This window comes from Elaeis guineensis, chromosome 15 (genome assembly GCF_000442705.2).
Source record: "Elaeis guineensis isolate ETL-2024a chromosome 15, EG11, whole genome shotgun sequence".
Classification (NCBI taxonomy): Eukaryota; Viridiplantae; Streptophyta; class Magnoliopsida; order Arecales; family Arecaceae; genus Elaeis; species Elaeis guineensis.
The window spans coordinates 61507753-61525361 of NC_026007.2; the positions used below are offsets into that span (position 1 = coordinate 61507753).

The 17609-nt window shown below is 39.3% G+C and overlaps 2 protein-coding genes and 1 non-coding gene across 3 annotated transcripts; 1 reads left to right on the forward strand and 2 right to left on the reverse strand.

The window, feature by feature from the left end:
• The first annotated feature begins 233 nt into the window (after window positions 1-233).
• Window positions 234-4996, forward strand: LOC105058143 (proline-rich receptor-like protein kinase PERK15). The gene is made up of 9 exons (XM_010940965.3): window positions 234-434; window positions 1405-2044; window positions 2574-3107; window positions 3274-3360; window positions 3459-3529; window positions 3642-3718; window positions 3816-3963; window positions 4047-4208; window positions 4344-4996. Exons 2-9 carry the CDS (start codon window positions 1453-1455, stop codon window positions 4524-4526), a joined length of 1854 nt encoding a protein of 617 aa, XP_010939267.1. The 5' UTR covers window positions 234-434; window positions 1405-1452; the 3' UTR covers window positions 4527-4996.
• Window positions 4997-7774: 2778 nt separating this feature from the next.
• On the reverse strand, window positions 7775-7848 carry TRNAE-UUC (transfer RNA glutamic acid (anticodon UUC)). Its single transcript has one exon. It is a non-coding gene; the product is annotated as a tRNA-Glu (tRNA).
• Window positions 7849-8277: 429 nt separating this feature from the next.
• Window positions 8278-12786, reverse strand: LOC105058144 (protein LIKE COV 3). The gene is made up of 6 exons (XM_010940966.4): window positions 12509-12786; window positions 11190-11242; window positions 10324-10433; window positions 8982-9149; window positions 8658-8882; window positions 8278-8583 (listed from the first exon to the last, which is right to left on the reverse strand). The coding sequence occupies exons 1-6, from the start codon at window positions 12680-12682 to the stop codon at window positions 8513-8515; spliced, it is 801 nt and encodes a 266-aa protein (XP_010939268.1). The 5' UTR covers window positions 12683-12786; the 3' UTR covers window positions 8278-8512.
• Between the last annotated feature and the right edge of the window lie 4823 nt (window positions 12787-17609).

Below are 17609 nucleotides of genomic sequence, written 5' to 3' on the forward strand. Positions count from 1 at the left end.
TTGCCACGATCGCGGCTTCTCCGGAGTGCGGATGGGGCGCGGGGTTCTGTGGCCGCAACCACGACAGGTGTCCCGGACACCGTGTATCGCACGGTCGCGCGGTCGTGGGTTAACGGCCGGTCAAGAATAGGAAAAACCGGCGACCAAAGCTGGCGGATGAAACAAAACGTGCAGCGTATTGTGGGCCTTGTGGGCTTTTCCTTTCTTTTCCTTTTTCTTTATCTCACAATTATTTTTTCTTTTTTCTTTTTGTATTTTCTTCACCTTCCAAGTGTAGAACAAACACAACCAGATGGCAAAATAACTGAATAAAAATAGCAAATCCCAAATAAAATCACCGGACAATGGAGGTGGTTGTGGGAGAAGGATGGGGCCGAGCCATGGTACTGTAACGCCTCTCCCCAGCTTCCTTCTCTGAGAACCCTTGTCATCTGGTAAGGACAAAAAAATGGGTACTTCTGATCTTACACTTTCCTTCCTTTTTGTTAGGAAAGTTTATTGGGTTTTTGAAGAAGAATTCGTTGCAAATATGGAGGATTACAGATAGAACATTTGATTTTTTTGCAGAGATTCTCTTTTTTTTTTTTTAAATATATATATATAGAATAGATTAGTTTTTGTTGCACATTTTCACACCAAATGCATGAGTTCACCTCCCTTCCCGTTATAAAAAATCATTCACTTGTTGCAACAAAAATCAACGTAGTCTGGTACAATTTTTTTTTTTTTTGGAAGAAGAATTCTAGAATCGTCAACGAATTAATATTTGGCCCATTGCAAACGCCTTCCTTCTTTTCTTAAATATAGAATATTATGCCTTTTTTCTTTTGGCAAATTTTTTTCACTGGTGCATGAACTCACCTCCCATTTTGCTATAATCATCGAGCTTTCATATCACAGATCAATCGTAAGAATGTAGACTTTTTGTTGAAAAAAAGATTTTTAGATATCTTGAATTAATATTAGGCTTTTTTGCAAAAGCTTTTCTTTTTTTAAATATAGAATGGCACATTCTTTTGTCTGCGCTTTTTTCTCACCAATGCATTGGCTAACCTCCCTCGTTATCAAATTTTCATTGAATTCTCTCGCAGCACAGATCAACGTAAGCATGTAGAATGATAGATTACATTTTTGAAAAAAAAAATCTTGAATCATAAAAAAAAAAAAAATCTGTTTTTGAATTTTGATAATTATCCGTCAATTTGGAGTCTGATTTTTTGCAAAGACTCTCTCTCTAGAACAGCATTTTTTTTTTTTTTTGTTACACATTGTTCTAACCTATGCATGCTCTCTGAAGTGCAGTCTGTTTATTTCTCCTTCATGATATGAGTATAAAAACATACTTCTCTCATCTCCTCATCGAGTTTCTTCATTGTTTCTTAACTATTATTTGCGTCTGTGCAGATTTTTGTACGGGTTCTCAGTGGCGTAGGTAAGCAACGACGAGCAGTCATGGGGAGGGTGGAGTCTTCTGAGCTGTTACTCCATCTTCGTAGGAAAATGGCCGAGTCTCCCCTTCAATCCAATTCTTCATCCTCATCACCTCAAACAGCACCACCGCCAAAGTCTTCGCCGCCACCGCCATCGCCATCGACACCACCACCCTCCTCGGCACCTCCACCCCCGACCCCAACTGCTCCACCTCCAAAGAATTCCCCACCTCCATCAAACAAATCTCCCTCTCCACCTTCGCCACCATCCGATTCTTTTGCACCACCGCCACCACCAGCTCAGTCTAAGTCCCCAACACCCCCTTCTCGATCTGGTGCAGTGCCAGGGCCCTCTCCAAAGAGTTCCGGGAAGACATCACCTTCGCCAACATCCAAGGAAGACTCGAAGGAGTCTTCAAAGAATGACAAGAGCAACAGAAGCAACAGCAAAGGCAGCAGCCCAGTCGAGGCCACTAATTTGCCTCTTGTTGTGGGGACTGCTGTTGGTATAACTCTATTTGTTATTGCTTTGCTCGCTGTTGCGATATGCTGCTGCCTTAAAAAGAAGAAGCGTCGCAATAACATGCACTATTATGATCCTTCAGTCTCCAAAGGTACTGTTTGAGCTAATTTTATTCCAAGGATTATCTATGTATTCAAGAGCTCTCAAGGATTATCTATGACGGAATGCAACGCAACCCACAGAGAGAAATACCCTATATATGCTAAATTCATTTGCCATTAGTCCATTGAATCGCCTTTCTGATGCTGTGTCGCTAATGATGCGTGAAACGCCACTGGATTTGCTTGGTAATTCTTGTCAAAGATAGTTGATTTCAATGTAGCTGCTGTTAGATGCAAGCATCACTATTCCGAACAAAATTTGAATTTTTAAAGATCCAAGTTTATACAAATCAATTACTCATTCTTGTGAAAACCAGCTCTCTGCTTCTGTTAAAGATAAGAGAGTGACATTTGTAACTCAAAATTAATTTCCTGGACTATTAAGAGAAAAATTTGCTGTCAGGCAATGAATGGCTTGTGAATTTCTATGATTTTACTATACGATACTTCTCAATATTTAGCATGTTTTGATGCATTTTTCAACCTTATTTAAGGTGGTGAATATGGTGGTCTCTTCAGGTGATCGCTACTACAACAATGGATCACTCCCAAGATGGCAACACCAAGGGATGGACCCCATGGGCAAGCTTCCACCACCTCCTGGTGCGGCTGCCCCAGGTGGAGGTGGGTGGCAGCAATCGCCACCTCCACCGATGATGGGCAGTGGTGACATGAGCTCCTTTTACTCCGGCCCCCACGGTCCTCCATTGCCGCCGCCTTCACCCAGCATTGCCTTGGGGTTCAACAAGAGCACCTTCACCTACGAGGAGCTGGCCGCTGTGACAAACGGCTTCTCTCAGGCTAATCTCGTAGGGCAAGGTGGCTTCGGCTATGTCTACAAGGGTGTGCTCCCTAATGGCAAGGAGGTCGCAGTGAAGCAGCTCAAGTCGGGGAGTGGGCAGGGAGAGAGGGAGTTCCAAGCTGAGGTCGAAATCATCAGCAGAGTCCACCATCGCCACCTTGTGTCCCTTGTTGGATATTGCATTGCTGGGTCGCAACGGCTGCTCGTCTATGAGTTTGTTCCCAACAAAACTCTTGAATACCACCTTCATGGTTAGCTCTCTCTCTCTCGGTAGTCAATTCAGTTGAGTTGAAATCTGTGGTGTATGTGTTTCATTTTATTAGATGGTTAGTCCGAAGAGCATGGGTATTTATGCATTCCAGCTCCATATGATCCATTGCAGCATTCAAATTAATAGCTTGCAACTATCTTTTCCAGGAAAAGGCCTTCCAGTAATGGATTTTTCAACGAGGCTTAAGATTGCTTTAGGATCAGCAAAGGGCCTCGCCTACTTGCATGAAGACTGTGAGTTCCATGTTCATATTCTCTTCCTGTACACTTAATATTTAACTCAGCTGAATTACCATATTTGACTGCTCTTTTTCTTATGTATCTGCATAAAGGCCACCCTCGCATTATCCATCGTGACATCAAGACTGCTAACATTCTCTTGGATAATAAATTTGAAGCCATGGTGAGATGGCCTTGACGTAGTTTTTGTTATTATATTGCAAACACCTTGTGTTATGGTCTTGCTTCTCTTATCATTATGAAGGACTAGACCGGCTATATGATTACTTATCCAGGTTGCGGACTTTGGATTGGCCAAGTTAAATTCTGACAATAACACACATGTTTCGACACGCGTCATGGGAACTTTTGGGTCAGGAAGATCATCATCCTAGAGTAATTAATTGAACATTAATGGGAAATCCAGATGAATTCCCTCTTCTTGACACAATCTTCTTCCTTGAATGTAGGTATTTGGCTCCAGAGTATGCATCAAGTGGCAAGCTGACAGAGAAATCGGACGTCTTCTCATTCGGTGTGATGCTTTTGGAGCTTATAACTGGACGACGTCCGGTTGATAACACCCGTGCGTTTATGGAAGATAGCCTGGTCGATTGGGTTAGTGTGCTACTCAATTCATTCTTTTGCGCAATAAACTAACTAATGAAACTCCATCTAATTAACTTGCTTGTTTGGAGCAGGCAAGGCCTCTTTTAAGCCGTGCATTGTCCGATGGAGATTTTGATGAGCTGATAGATCCACGCCTGGAGAACGATTACAACGCAATGGAGATGCAACGCATGATAGCATGTGCTGCTGCTTGTGTTCGCCATTCCGCGAGGAGGCGCCCCAAGATGAGCCAGGTATGGAGACTCTGCATCATCTTCTTGCCCCATAGCTTGCAAGGAAGAATGGTGTTTTTTTTTTTCTGATTCTATTGATTTAACAAATCCTATCATTCAAAGGTTCAAATGTGACAAAAGATTGTTCTGAAACAGATTGTGAGGGCATTGGAGGGTGACACATCACTCGAAGACTTGAATGAGGGGGTGAGGCCCGGGCAGAGCACATACTTCAACTCAAGCTCGGACTATGACACAGGTTCATATGGCTCACACATGAGGAAGTTCAGAAGGGCTGCACTTGGAAGTGAGGAGTTCAGCAATGAGTACAGTGGATAGATCAATGCCTATGGGCTCAATGCATCTGACTAGAGGAGCTCTGAGGAGTTGAATGCTCTTGGAAATCAGAGGCACAAAGCTCATTGATCTCCTCGAGAAAAGAAAAGAAGAAGAAAAAAATGATCATGACAAAAGATATACTCAATCATGGAACCAAAGAGCTTGTTGAGCTGAATGTGTTGTGGCCTTCTTTTGTTGGTGGGAGAGATGGTTTAGTTTGTCTATCAGGGTTTGTTCTTATCAATATTGTAATTATTGGAGTTGGCTTCTATTATTTACTGGCAGCTTGGACAATTATTGTTTGAACCAAGGAAAAGGCTGGGGATTTCTAGAATTTTCTCACCCCACTTTTGACTGCATGTTTTCGATTCCTATTTACAGGAAAAATTGCCTGGAGAGGCAATTGGGCTTTGTCTTGTGTTGCCATTAGTATCCATACGAGCAGCTGGTTGTCTTTTGTTTCATTCTTATGTGATAAGTCTTTCCTTTTATTGGTTAAATTGCAATCTTTGGGCATGGCCATTAACACGCCTGCTGGCTTCATAAACTAAAGAGCAAAGCAGCTCCTGAAAGTAGCATTTCAACAATTTTACATTGGAATGGCAGTAAGAGTCACTGTAATGACTTTCCAGTTTTACCTTCGTTGCCCAAATAATTGATATTTTACTGTTGGCAGACCAACAAGTTACTATTCACTTGATCAACATTGGTTTTACTTCAGTAGATCTCACAATTAAGGTACTTTTTTATTGGAATATCAATTGGCTGGTTAGAGCACAGCAAATTCTTATACTGCTGGCCCATAACCATGCCTAAAAATTTTAGGATCTGGTATGTTAGATAATTTTATACTTTTGTGTCTGGATCGTACTCCAATATTCATACAAAAATCAAAATCATAAATAAATTATACTTTGTGCCATTGTTTCACCAATACGATGATCACGTAGCTCGCAGAGCATTTGATCTTCCTTCACAGATGGCTGATCTTCTCTCTCCTCATCCTCCTCCTTAATGCAGATGATTGATAGAGAATCGTCACATCCTTCTGAGAGTTGAAAAAAAGGGACCAGGCCACCCCTATACTTATCTTGTTCCATTAAAAGACTTATTTCTAATTAGAGTTGAACTTCCAATCTAAGTCTTATCAGGAATAGAACTCCATAATTAATTGGGCTCACTATAATTGATTCAGAACATGTGGCTGATCCAAAGAGTTGTACCTAACTAAATGATAATTAGATCATATTAGGAGTCAAATCCAACATGGTCGGTAAGTTTAAGTAAGTTTTTCTAAGACATAAAATAATCATCTCTAGTTTAATTTTATATAAAGCAGGTCTCATGAAAAATAACTAAATGATTGTTTGATAAAACTGAATTATCTTAATTAATGGATAAAAAAGAATTATCTTAAGTTTTGTATGAATGAGTTCCAATGAAAAATAATATTGTTTCAGATACCACAGAAAATCATGTGAAGTATAACCACCCTTTGTAAAAAGGCTTCGTATGCCATCTGAGGTTTGTGATGAATTCGAGTCAAAGTTGAATGAGTATTATGATCTGAGATTTAGAAGCATGTAATGCTAAGTTGTTAGAAAAATATATGGGCTCTATAATCATTAAAAAAACGCTCATATGATGGAATAGAAAAATATTTTTGGTGGTTGCTCTTTCTCCAATGCTATGTGGGTCTACTGGAGGCTTCCTTGGGTCTCCTCGAAGCAACGCAAGTTTTTCCTGCCTTTTTCTTCCATGATTTTAGTCCAAAATAAGTAGAAACAAGAAGATTAAGAACGAATTGACCTTGCATATTACCCATGTTCTGCTTCAGGTCTTCACAGCTTGAAGATACCAAATTTGAAATAAACTCTGATCAAGTTTTGAGACCAAACCTGTAGGTATACTTCTGCTTTCATTTTTTCCCAAGACTCCAATCAATTCCATTGTATCTCGGTGCACTCAACCTTGTTGCAACCCTAATTTTTGCAGTGTTGATTTGATTGCAATGACTTAGACATACTCTTTGAAACTTGAAAGTGTATGTTAGAATATGTTGAGGACTTGAATGAGGTGACATAAATTTATCAGTTTCTGGTGGCTTTTTTGATACTTGCTTTAAATAAGTAAATTTGAGATATTTCTTCGATCTTCTTTAGATGGTTTCTTCATACAGATGGGTCAGGATCTATAGGAAATTGCTTAGAAGTACATTTCGAACAATAACCCTTCCTATCTGATAAAAAAGGATCCCATGATCCGAACCGAGCATATATGGGATCACAGATCCCTAGTTATAAATCTATACCTGAGGATTAATAAACCTTTTGGATCTTATTAACCCAAGAGACACAACTTTGGATGGTTAGCTCAACTCCAATCAAGGCAGGGGATTCCAAAAATTCTTTGCACACGTTCTTTCCAACCTTCAAAGCTCCTTTCTAAGTATCTCCTAATAGACAATCTTAGGGTTGATGTGCATGCCATTCCTGGCAATGATATTGTTTTATGATTGTGCTGTATCAGTTCAGATTGTATATATTGGATTTTTTTCATGCGTAAGTTTTTATCTAGATCAAGAATATTGTTTTCTACTTGATAAATCCATACTCCATTTGGATCAAATCCTGGTTGTTTATTGTGTTTTTTGTTTAAAACCTTCAGGAATAAGAATTATTGGCACTGCTTAGAGATGAAGAAGATGAGAAGGATAAGCTTATTCAGGCCGACATTAGTGATGAAGATCTATTGAGAGAGTCTTGGATCACAACGACCTGACAGGATCAGCAGATAGTGATGCAGGATCGATAGTTCTCTTCCTCTTAGAGGACCTGGTTGGGAGGTGGTGATACCAGCTACAAGTGGCGCCAGTGTGCTCTCTTCACTCAGCAGCTGAATTGAGAGTGCAGTGAATGAACTTTTTTGTTTTTGGGTGGTGAGCTTTCTATCAGATTCAATCTACAGTTGATCCATGGGATTGATGCTCTTGGTGGGGGCCTCCATTCAGTGTTGGCTATGTATCTGTCCATTGATGCTATTTATGGTGAGATCCTGCGTTTTATATTGTTGCAATTTTGACAAGAAACTCTGGTGAAGCAACAAGCTGTGTAACCCTCTTAAAGTAAAACAAAAACTCTGGTGAAGCAACAAGCTGTGTTACCTCTTGAAGTAAAGTTTTTTTTCAAAAAAAATAACAATAACAGAAAGCAGGCCACAACTCTGTATAATGAGAAGCAAAATTGATATTCCATTGCCGGGATTTGAACCCGGGTCGCCTGGGTGAAAGCCAGGTATCCTAACCGGACTAGACGACAATGGATGGTGAAGGATGCCGACTAAACAAATCTTAAATAAGCTAATCTAATCGGTTCCCATAAGGCAATAGGTCGATTATGATCTTTGACCTGGGGGATTCTAAGAGGCGCGAATTTTAAGCCATTTCTTCTTAACGAGGACTTAACCACTTCTGGAGCAGGAAAAGCATGTCACAACTCACAACCTGATATAAAATAGGGTCTGTCTTGGTCTTCATGAGGGATTTAGAATCCGTTTCGCAGATAGCATTGAAGAATCTTGAAAAGAAGTTGAACTCTTTCTATGGCTAACAAACACCATCAGCACATTATAGAATTTATTTGAGAACCTTCACCCAGCTGGTGAAGCTGCCTTATGTAAGGTACTTTGGAAGTCATTTTCCAACTTAATATCATTGAGAGAGTAGTTAACCATTACAGAAGTAGAAAAGACATACTTGCAAATTTTCCATTCTTTGAGCTAATGCAGAGTTAGATACTGTACACCACCTATTATGTGCTCTGGAGAGCTGTGGCCAAATTCAGCTGGGCCAATACAATAGAACGGTGATGGCACAGATAACCATGTGGTTTGCAGTTACAGCAGCAAAGTATAAAATTCAATTGCTCACAAAAACTTTAATCTTGTGCAGCGGCAGGTTTTGGGCTTTTCAAAGCAATCATATAATCTCAAAGTGTTGTCTTGACCTCCACCTCAGACAAGATCTTAGGAATTGACATGCCCCCAGAAATAATAATTTCTGCAACAGAAAAAAGAAGAGCAAGTCACCTATTTAGCTGAAAAGGGATGCATGGCTTTTGTTGTGACCCTTACCAATCCCTTCTCGGACAGATAAATTTGGCCTGATTATGTCCCTGGAGCTGATGAGAAAGATGTCCCCAAGGTAAAGGTGGTTGGTAGGAACATAAACACAGGAGAGCTCCTCATCTCCTGTACTCCTGTTAAGAGCCACAGTAGATGTAATGAAGCCGATTGCATATTCACCAGCACGTGGATGCCTTATGATGACTACTTCTTTGAAGGCTCGAGAGCTCTGATCTGCACAATGGTGCAATTTTAGTTGAAATTTAGGAAGTAAATGAGCTTGGCTCACTATGTTGCCTTTTGAACTTAGGAAAGTATAACACCACTTGTTACCTGGTGATATTGCTACACTTATTTGCTTTGAGGCAGAGTAGATGAGGCGAACAAGTGGCATTTTCTTGATAAACCATTCACCAAGGCTAAGAAGAGAAGTTCCCAACCATGATGACATGAACACACCCACCAGAAAGATGAAGGTAATTGAAGTGATGAATCCTAGGCCTTTAAACTGAAGCATATCAGTTGGGATTTGCTTAAATAAATTATATATATATATAGTATTAATATGATATTTCAGACAAATTTTGTTCTAGCAAGCCGTCCTCCAAGAAAGCTTTTTGTGATCTTGTAAGAATCATGTTAATTAACTCATCTGCTAGTTTACATTGAACTGAGTACATTAATGAGCTAATTAGAACAATAAGAATGACTGCTCTTTTTTTTTTTTTTTTTTTGTCAGGTTTGATAAGCAGAACCAGTCATGCCAACAGGACTCTGGTCCTATGATTGGCACCCATCTCCTCAATACACTTGAGGAAAGGTTCTTGCTTTGAGCACTGATGATGGCATCATCACCATATTTTGTGAGGAAAGGAGAAAAAACAAAAGAAAAAAGATTAGCCGCATTGGTGATGATCATTTTTCATAGACCGGTTACACTAAAGGAATAAGAATTGCAATGAAGTCGAGCATCTACTTTCCGACAATATTCCAACTGGATACTAAATTCTCCCATTCAGATAGCCTTCATAATGATATCCGTGCGGGCTCCAGCTCTGATTTCCACACTTGCCCCATAGTACACCCTTCTTCCTATGTATTGCTCATCAATCTCTGAATCCAGGCAGGGTGGATCCACACATCAACAGATGGGATGGCAATGCCAGGCAATCAATAGATTCAATACAGCTGATTTGAATTCGGTATAGACAACATATGTAGGCTATCCGCAATCAAGCCTTGTCCCAGAAGGAGCTTCTTAGTGGTTCCTATGAGTTCAACAGCCTAAATTGAATTTATCAATTTATATGATTTCATGACACTTAGCCCCCTTTTCCATCTAGATCATAACAAAAGGAAAATTTCCAGGCTTAAGTTATGAAAAAACAACTCCAATGCCATGGGAGTATACTTAGAACTTTGTATTACACTGAGTCTACTTTCATTTAAAGTTAAATTTGATTGGAAATTAACTAGAGTGCCAAAAGGTGACATAATTCAATATTTCCATTTAAGGTAAATTAGATGAAACAAAGTTCCTATAAGATTTAGATTTTTTTCACAGAGATAACCAGTAAGGACACAAAAAAATATGGAAGAAGAAACAAATATAGGCTTCATAATATCCAGTCAGCACCTTACAACTATGAAGAAGTTGGCATGAGAATATGCTTACCAAAAACATCAATCCCAAGATGAGTATAAATAGGTGAAAAGAATCCATCCACAAAACAAATAAACCACCAGGTAGTGTAAAATGTTATGGCTATGGGAAGCAATATTACACTGCAAGGCAACAAGAAATGTGTCATGATAGAGCATGTCTTATTCTAATATGCATATACTCCAACATATTTGACCAAAAACTGAAAAGATATAGAATTGTATTTGGAGAGTGCAAGCAAGTAGAACCAATTTATTTGTTTCAGTAAAAAAGCAGAAAACATCTTGTCCAAGCTTCCGAATCCATTATTCCTCCTTTACAATGCATCTTATTGCATGAAAAATGTCCTCTTTAATTTCTTCATTATATTGGTGAACTAAGGTAACGATCCCCCTCTCTTTCCATCCCCAAAGAAAAAAGTGTAAGTATACACCACACTGGTCTATTGATATCAGATGTACAAAAGAATGCTGTTAAAATTGTTGCACTAAGATGATTCATGGGCATCTTTGTTAAATACATATGGTAAGGACCTTCATAAAGATTAAGCAGGTTATGGTTATGATCTATTGAATAGCCAATGGACAGTTGTCGATTCCAAAATCTCCTCTTTGTTAAACACATGCATGCATTAATTTTGGTTTCACTTCCATGATTTAGGAATGGCCTTGTATATGCAGCATACCAGTTCCAACAGCATCTCATAGCCTGTGGTACTTTTAGGCAAAGGATACTCCCATGTAAAAATATACTACACGATGCAGAGCACAGTGAATGAAAAAGAATGGCTTACAAGTATAGATAAGCATGCAAAGTGATTAGCTGCCATTACACTTTTATGAATTGGCTGCTGCAATGTTGACCAGCAAAGGACTCACCATCCTGTCATGAACTTTTTTGAGGCCCAGCTGCGGATGACCATAGAGAATGCCTACAAAATTGCAACAAAAGGTTATAAATAGCTCAATTATTATAGGAAACCTATGTTCAAGATACCTTCTTATTCTAGACTGGTGGTAATTAAATATCAAAAGATTTCAATCCCAATAATAAAACCAACGGATGCACATGTAAACACAAGTAGTAGTCTCACTTGTGGTTGTCCAACATTTTATTTTGCAATGAGCATATTTTTCATAATTTTGCATATAAATAGATCAAGCCTTGATTCATAAAGCCAACTCAACTAGATGGCATACTGATTGTTTCTGATGGTTATAGCACATGTTTACTGGTTCAGATAACTTGCTAACTTGAGTTGAGAATTGTTCCATGAAGATGATATTCTTTTCAGATTTGAACCCTTCCTGAGTATTGTGTGGATATCAACAACATGGATGTGCCGATATCATGAATTCCATTCATCAAAAGCCTGATTTTTCAACAATAACTTTTAGTAACCGGTCATTAAAACAATGATATTACCATAAATGCATACTTCATGGAGATACAATATTTATAACCATCAGTCTGAACTTTTAGTAGGCTTATTAGCACCATTGCCATTATGGATTGAGTGGAGATCCACTCAAGCTCTGTTATCTAATTTGGGCTTATAGAGAAGCGGAAACTGTCTTCCTGAATCCTCCAAGATGATTTTGAGCTTTCTGATAACATTACCAATGATGACAGGCGTCCTTCAAGATCTTCCATAAAACCAAGTTGATTATTTTGAGGGTTTTCATCTCTACACGAGATGCAGCGGGACCAATTCCAAGAAAAGGAATTGAAGCCCTGCTGTTGCCTTCCAGACTCCACTCCACCTCGCACACACTTTGTTGGATAATCTCCAATTCCTCCCAGGAATTATCAATAAAATCTTAAAAAATATCAGAATGGAGAGACCTAAAGAATAGAATTTAAAAAATCAGCAACATAAGATATAGAATTAAAAATAACAAAAGAAAATTAACTAGCCGATAAAACCAGAAACCGGTTCATTTAGATCAATTACAGAGTCAACACATTACAAAAAAAAAAAGATAAAAAAGAGAATTTCCTATCTAATCATCAAAATATTATTAGGTCCAAATCAAATACAATTTTTTTTAAAAAAGGACCCATTTTCCTACCGCGGATATGGAAACGAGAACACAACCCAGGCAACAAGGAACCATTTTTCGTCGAGTAACGGGATCCCTGATCGAGAAAAAATAAATAGAAATATAAAAGAGAATAGAAGGGATCACAAGCTAACCTCGATGCCAGTGGGTCGGTGGTGGAGGTGGAGGGAGGAGGGAGGAAGGGTGGAGATGATGGGGGAGGAGGAGGAAAGGGTGGCCCCATCGTCGAGTTCTAGGGTTTCGCCGGCGGGGATGAGGAGTTCTCGGTCACGGTCGCGGTCACGATCCCAGTCTCTCGGGGTGGCCATGGGGAGGGCGGTGCCGCGGTGGTCTCTCTTCGTGTCTCCCTGCGTCACTCTCCCGCACGAGTTAATATTCGTTGCGACGGTGATACCACGGCAAACTTGCACCAAGCCAATAAAAACGATTATATTTCATCAATCATCGAATATTTCATCAATTTTTATATGATATCTTATACCGCTTCATCGATTTACAATTTTTAATTGGATTGTTATAAATTTAATATAATATTATCATTACAATGATACATCTATCACTACTATGATACGGATGGAAAAATAATGAAATAAAATTATCAGAGCCTCCTCACTCCAATAGGATTATCGTCCTCTAGGGATGTCAAAAGATGATCCAATCTGTCAATTCGATCCATATTAAATATATTATAAATAGGTTTGGATTTGAACTAAACAGATTTGAATCGTAAACAGATCGATTTATTTAATTTATTTATTATTTAGATCGAATTCAGATTTTATATATCTAACCTGCCTAACCTATTTAACCTATATAAGTTTTGGATTGGATCAGATTAGCTAGTATATCATTAACTGGATCATTTAAATAGATTGAGTAATAGACTAGTGGGTTCCTCCCATGCAGTGCACAGTGCATGCTTTTTCCTCAATTCCTCTAGTACCCTGCCTCTGTATTGCATGAGGTAGACCGCATCAAATCCCACATTACCCCTTCTATTTCACCAATTCTCGATTGCGCCGTGCTACCCTTTGTATTTCACCAATACCCCAGCTCTCCATTGTGACTAGGGTTTTCTCTTCCCCTCCCTTAGCTTCTTTGCATCTTCGCTGCCATTTCGGAGACAATGCTGAGGCCATGACCATAGGGGCTTACCGAAGGTGAAAGAGGCAAAGAAGGAGGCGATCGAGAGTTCTTGATGGGGTGGAGGGTTGAAGGCAGCTGAGGGCACGATCAAGCCATCAAGAGTAGAGTCAAAGGCGGTCGAGAGCTCCGATCGGACAGAGCTGGAGGCAGCGAGAGTGCGGGTTGGACTGGTTGGCAAAGAGGAGGCTGAGAGTGCAGTCAATTAGTTAAGCCTTCTAGGATGGAGCTGGAGGTAACCGAGAGCTCTGATTAGATGGAGTTGGAGGCAGCGAGAGCATGAGTTGGGCCAGTTGGCGAAGAGACGGCCGAAAGTGCAATAAAGGCGAAGAGGTGGCCAGGCAAAGATGCGGTAAGGATAGAGCCCCAGAGATCAGAGACGACAGAGAGCAGATTTTTATTTTTATTTTTTATTTTTTTAAAATAGGTCAAAAATGGGTTGGATTTTATTTTTTTTAACTGGGTTATAAACTGATGGTAAATAAGTCGGATCGAATAGCCTATTTATTAAGTAGATCGGGTTCACATTTTAAAATCTGGTCTATTTAAAATCTGATCTGTTCAATGCACTCAAATCAGGTCTGGACTTTAATGGATCCACCAGAAGGTATTGTACCTATCGAGTATAAATGATCTACAAAAGGAAGATAGGTTTGGATGGAAAGATAGAGATCTTTAAAGCAAGGCTCGTAGCGAAAGGTTATAGTCAACAAGAGGGCATTGACTATCAGGATATTTTTTCATCTGTGGCCATGCTAAAATTCATTCGATCATTGTTTGCTGTTACAGCATATTACGATTATGAGATATGGTAGATGAATGTGAAAACTACTTTTCTGAATGAATATCTTGAGAAAGATATTTACATAGAGCAGTTTTTTAATTTCACTTTTGGTGATGGAGATCACAAAGTCTGCAAACTGCAAAGGTCCATTTGTGGACTTAAGCAAGTATCTCGAAGTTGAAACACTCGTTTCAATGATGTCATTATTAGATGTATGCCCTAGAATCCAATCAGACCAACACATTAATTCTTTCTAGAACATAATTTTGTACTCGACTTAATTAATTAGGACAGTTAATTTCATTCATATAGTGTATGTGTCCATGAATCGTCCAAAGAATTAATAAGAATGTAACACATATTCTTAAGAGTTGAAAATTTGAGACATATGTCATTGATGGTTAATTCTCAAATTACTTCTAATCAAAGGATCATCACAAAAATGATGATTGATCCGATAAGATTAGTGCATGGATTACTTTCCTTAGGGTAGATAAGTCTCGAATTTATAGTGCGGAAATGCTGGAATGAGAATACAGATAGTTGTTAGAGAACAACGGAACTGAGCATGACCAACATGAGAAGTCATTTAGATGTCTACTCACTCGTTAGTGATATTCTTGATGCTATAGTGGTGTGACTAGTTTTTATATTTGCGATACCTTGACTGTTCACAATGAGATGGCCGTAGTTTGACTACACCATAACTCGATCTCCTAGTCATATGAAGTCTTGAGGTGTATATTGGCTGCAGTAGGTTCACTGTAGAAATAGGATGTATACTTAGATAGAATTTATCGACCTTGATAGTTAAAGAGTAGTCTTATGTGATTTATGTAAAGCGAAAATTCAGTGCAAAGGCAAAATGATAATTTTAAATTTTTTTCAAAATTACTATTTTACAGCGAAATTATTAATTAATCTCATTAATTAATACTAATTAATCCTACACTAGGATCTAAATATGATACAACAGCATGCATTTAAATTTAAAATTCAAATTTGAAACAGTAAACTTTTTACTGTACTGTGTTCAGAACACATCATCTTTTGTGGGTAGTCGATCACCGCAATCTGATCATCGTCGGGGGGCTCTAATCATCACGTCGCAGCCACACTAGTGTCTGACCTCTGCGGATCATCCACATGAAGCTCCCATCTGATCGGCTCCTCACGAATGCTAGTTCGTGATTTTACCCTTTTGATGGCTGATGTTGATCGAACTCCTTCGATCGATATGTGCCGACTACTCGGATGCTCCAGATCATCTGCACGATTGGTTGAGAGGCTGATGGATCTCTCTCTGAAATTTGGTGGACTCACGACACTCGTGGCACATCAATCTCACTTTCCAAACCCTAAGTAGAAACCCTAGGGTACACATCAAAAACCCTGCGCCTAATTTTCTTTCTTTTCTTTCTTTTTCTCTCGGAAGGTTTTGGACCTTCACCTCATGCACAAGGCTTCCTCACGCCCCACTTTCTTTCTCAGAATTTTTTTACGCACGCCCCAGCTCCCTATCTCTTTTAAAACAGTTCAAAACGTGTCTTATCCGCGTGAGAGGATAAAGACAAGTGGTTACACATTTGAATTCAAATCAAATTTGAATTCAAACTAAAACCAACTCATCCCTATCCACTTGTGGCATGAGAAGAGGAGGGCGTGGACTCTTTGTACATAGAAAAGTTTCACGAGAAACTTTTTTTCGTGTGAATTATGTGGCGCACAAGATGGATAAGCTTGAAGGCAAAAGAGATAAGTTATCCCTTCAAATTCAAACACGCTTTGAATTTGAATGGTTAACTAATCAGCTTTATCCATCCATATGGTGCACAAAAGTGGGCGTGAGAAGGGCTTTGCGTGAGAAAAAATTCATGAGAAGTTTCTTCTCGTGAATTCAAATGGGCGCAGAGATTTAAGGTGGTGCAGGGATTCAAATTCAAATGGTGGTTTGATCTTAATTAAACCAACCTAATCAAAATAGGTTAAGCACAATTAGACTAAATTAAATCCAACTTAATTAGGCTCAATAAAATTCTAATCAAATCAGAAATTGACTAAGCCCAACCCCTGAGCAAATCAGGGACCAAACCATCTGGACGATTAGGTCAACTCTTAACCTAATCGGGTCAAACTCAACTGAGTCCAATTCAATTGGACTTGATCCAAAAATAATTACTCAATCAAATTGAATTAATTAGCGATCAAATCACTAATAAAATCTCTCATAATTATTGAGTCCGAATCCGATGGGCAATTAGGCATCAGAGACCATCGATATGAAACCCTGATCAAAGAGTTCAAATTTCAAATTCAAAATTTGAAATTCAAAATTTTGACCCCGGTACCCAAAATGTGTGGAACTCATAATCAGAGAATCTTAATTCTCAATCATAGAGTCCCAGACACATAAGACTCATAATCAGCCATCAGATTAGAAAGGAACCTCTAATGTGTGTGACCCCGCAGGTTCGAACCTAAGCCGGTAGCATAGGAACCAATTCCTGTACTAATCGAAGTGACCATCTAGCAATGGTACCCGACGACCGGATAGGTCGAATAGTCGCAATCGCAACATTCAGAACCTACGTGAATATGGTTACCGTATAAAACATCTCTTTTGACCTCTGTGTTTAGGACGACTCAGGGTTAAACTGTCAATCCTGATGAGATCATCCGAATCGTGCTCAACTCAATCAGTCCTGTGACTCCTCACTAGGACTACCCTGGTCAAGGTTTTGCTAAATTGAAACACGACTGTACACAGCTCCTAAACTGGAGTGGTCAATCCCATCTTGACACACGCACCGACAAGTCAAGTATTTGACTACACCCAGCAGCCTTCCGTCACTGAATTAGAAATTCAGGTAGTCCAGTGCCTAAGTGCAGTGAGTTGTTTGCAAGTCACCGTGGCGGTCTCAGGTCGGAGGGACATTTATACCCATATCCCATCGGAGCAAATCTTGACAGCAGAAATAGATCTGGAGTCGGTCACGTTCAGTGCAGATGTACCATTACATCTCACCTGTATGCCATACCAGTGTCTCCACACTCTTTGGTTATGAGGACAACCAACCCATATGGCACACAACGACCTATGCTCGATAAATGTTGTCGTCCTTGGTAACAACGTATCATTTGGTCGCGAACAAGTTTAAGGACTAAGCGACAAATCCTCCTTTGTCGAGTCTAAATAGTCCTAAGGACTTCACCACAACACAGGAGTTCATTAGAAGATGAAACATTTGTGATGAAAAAATATCAAAATAACTTTTATTTATTTATAATTCATGTACTAATACAAAAGG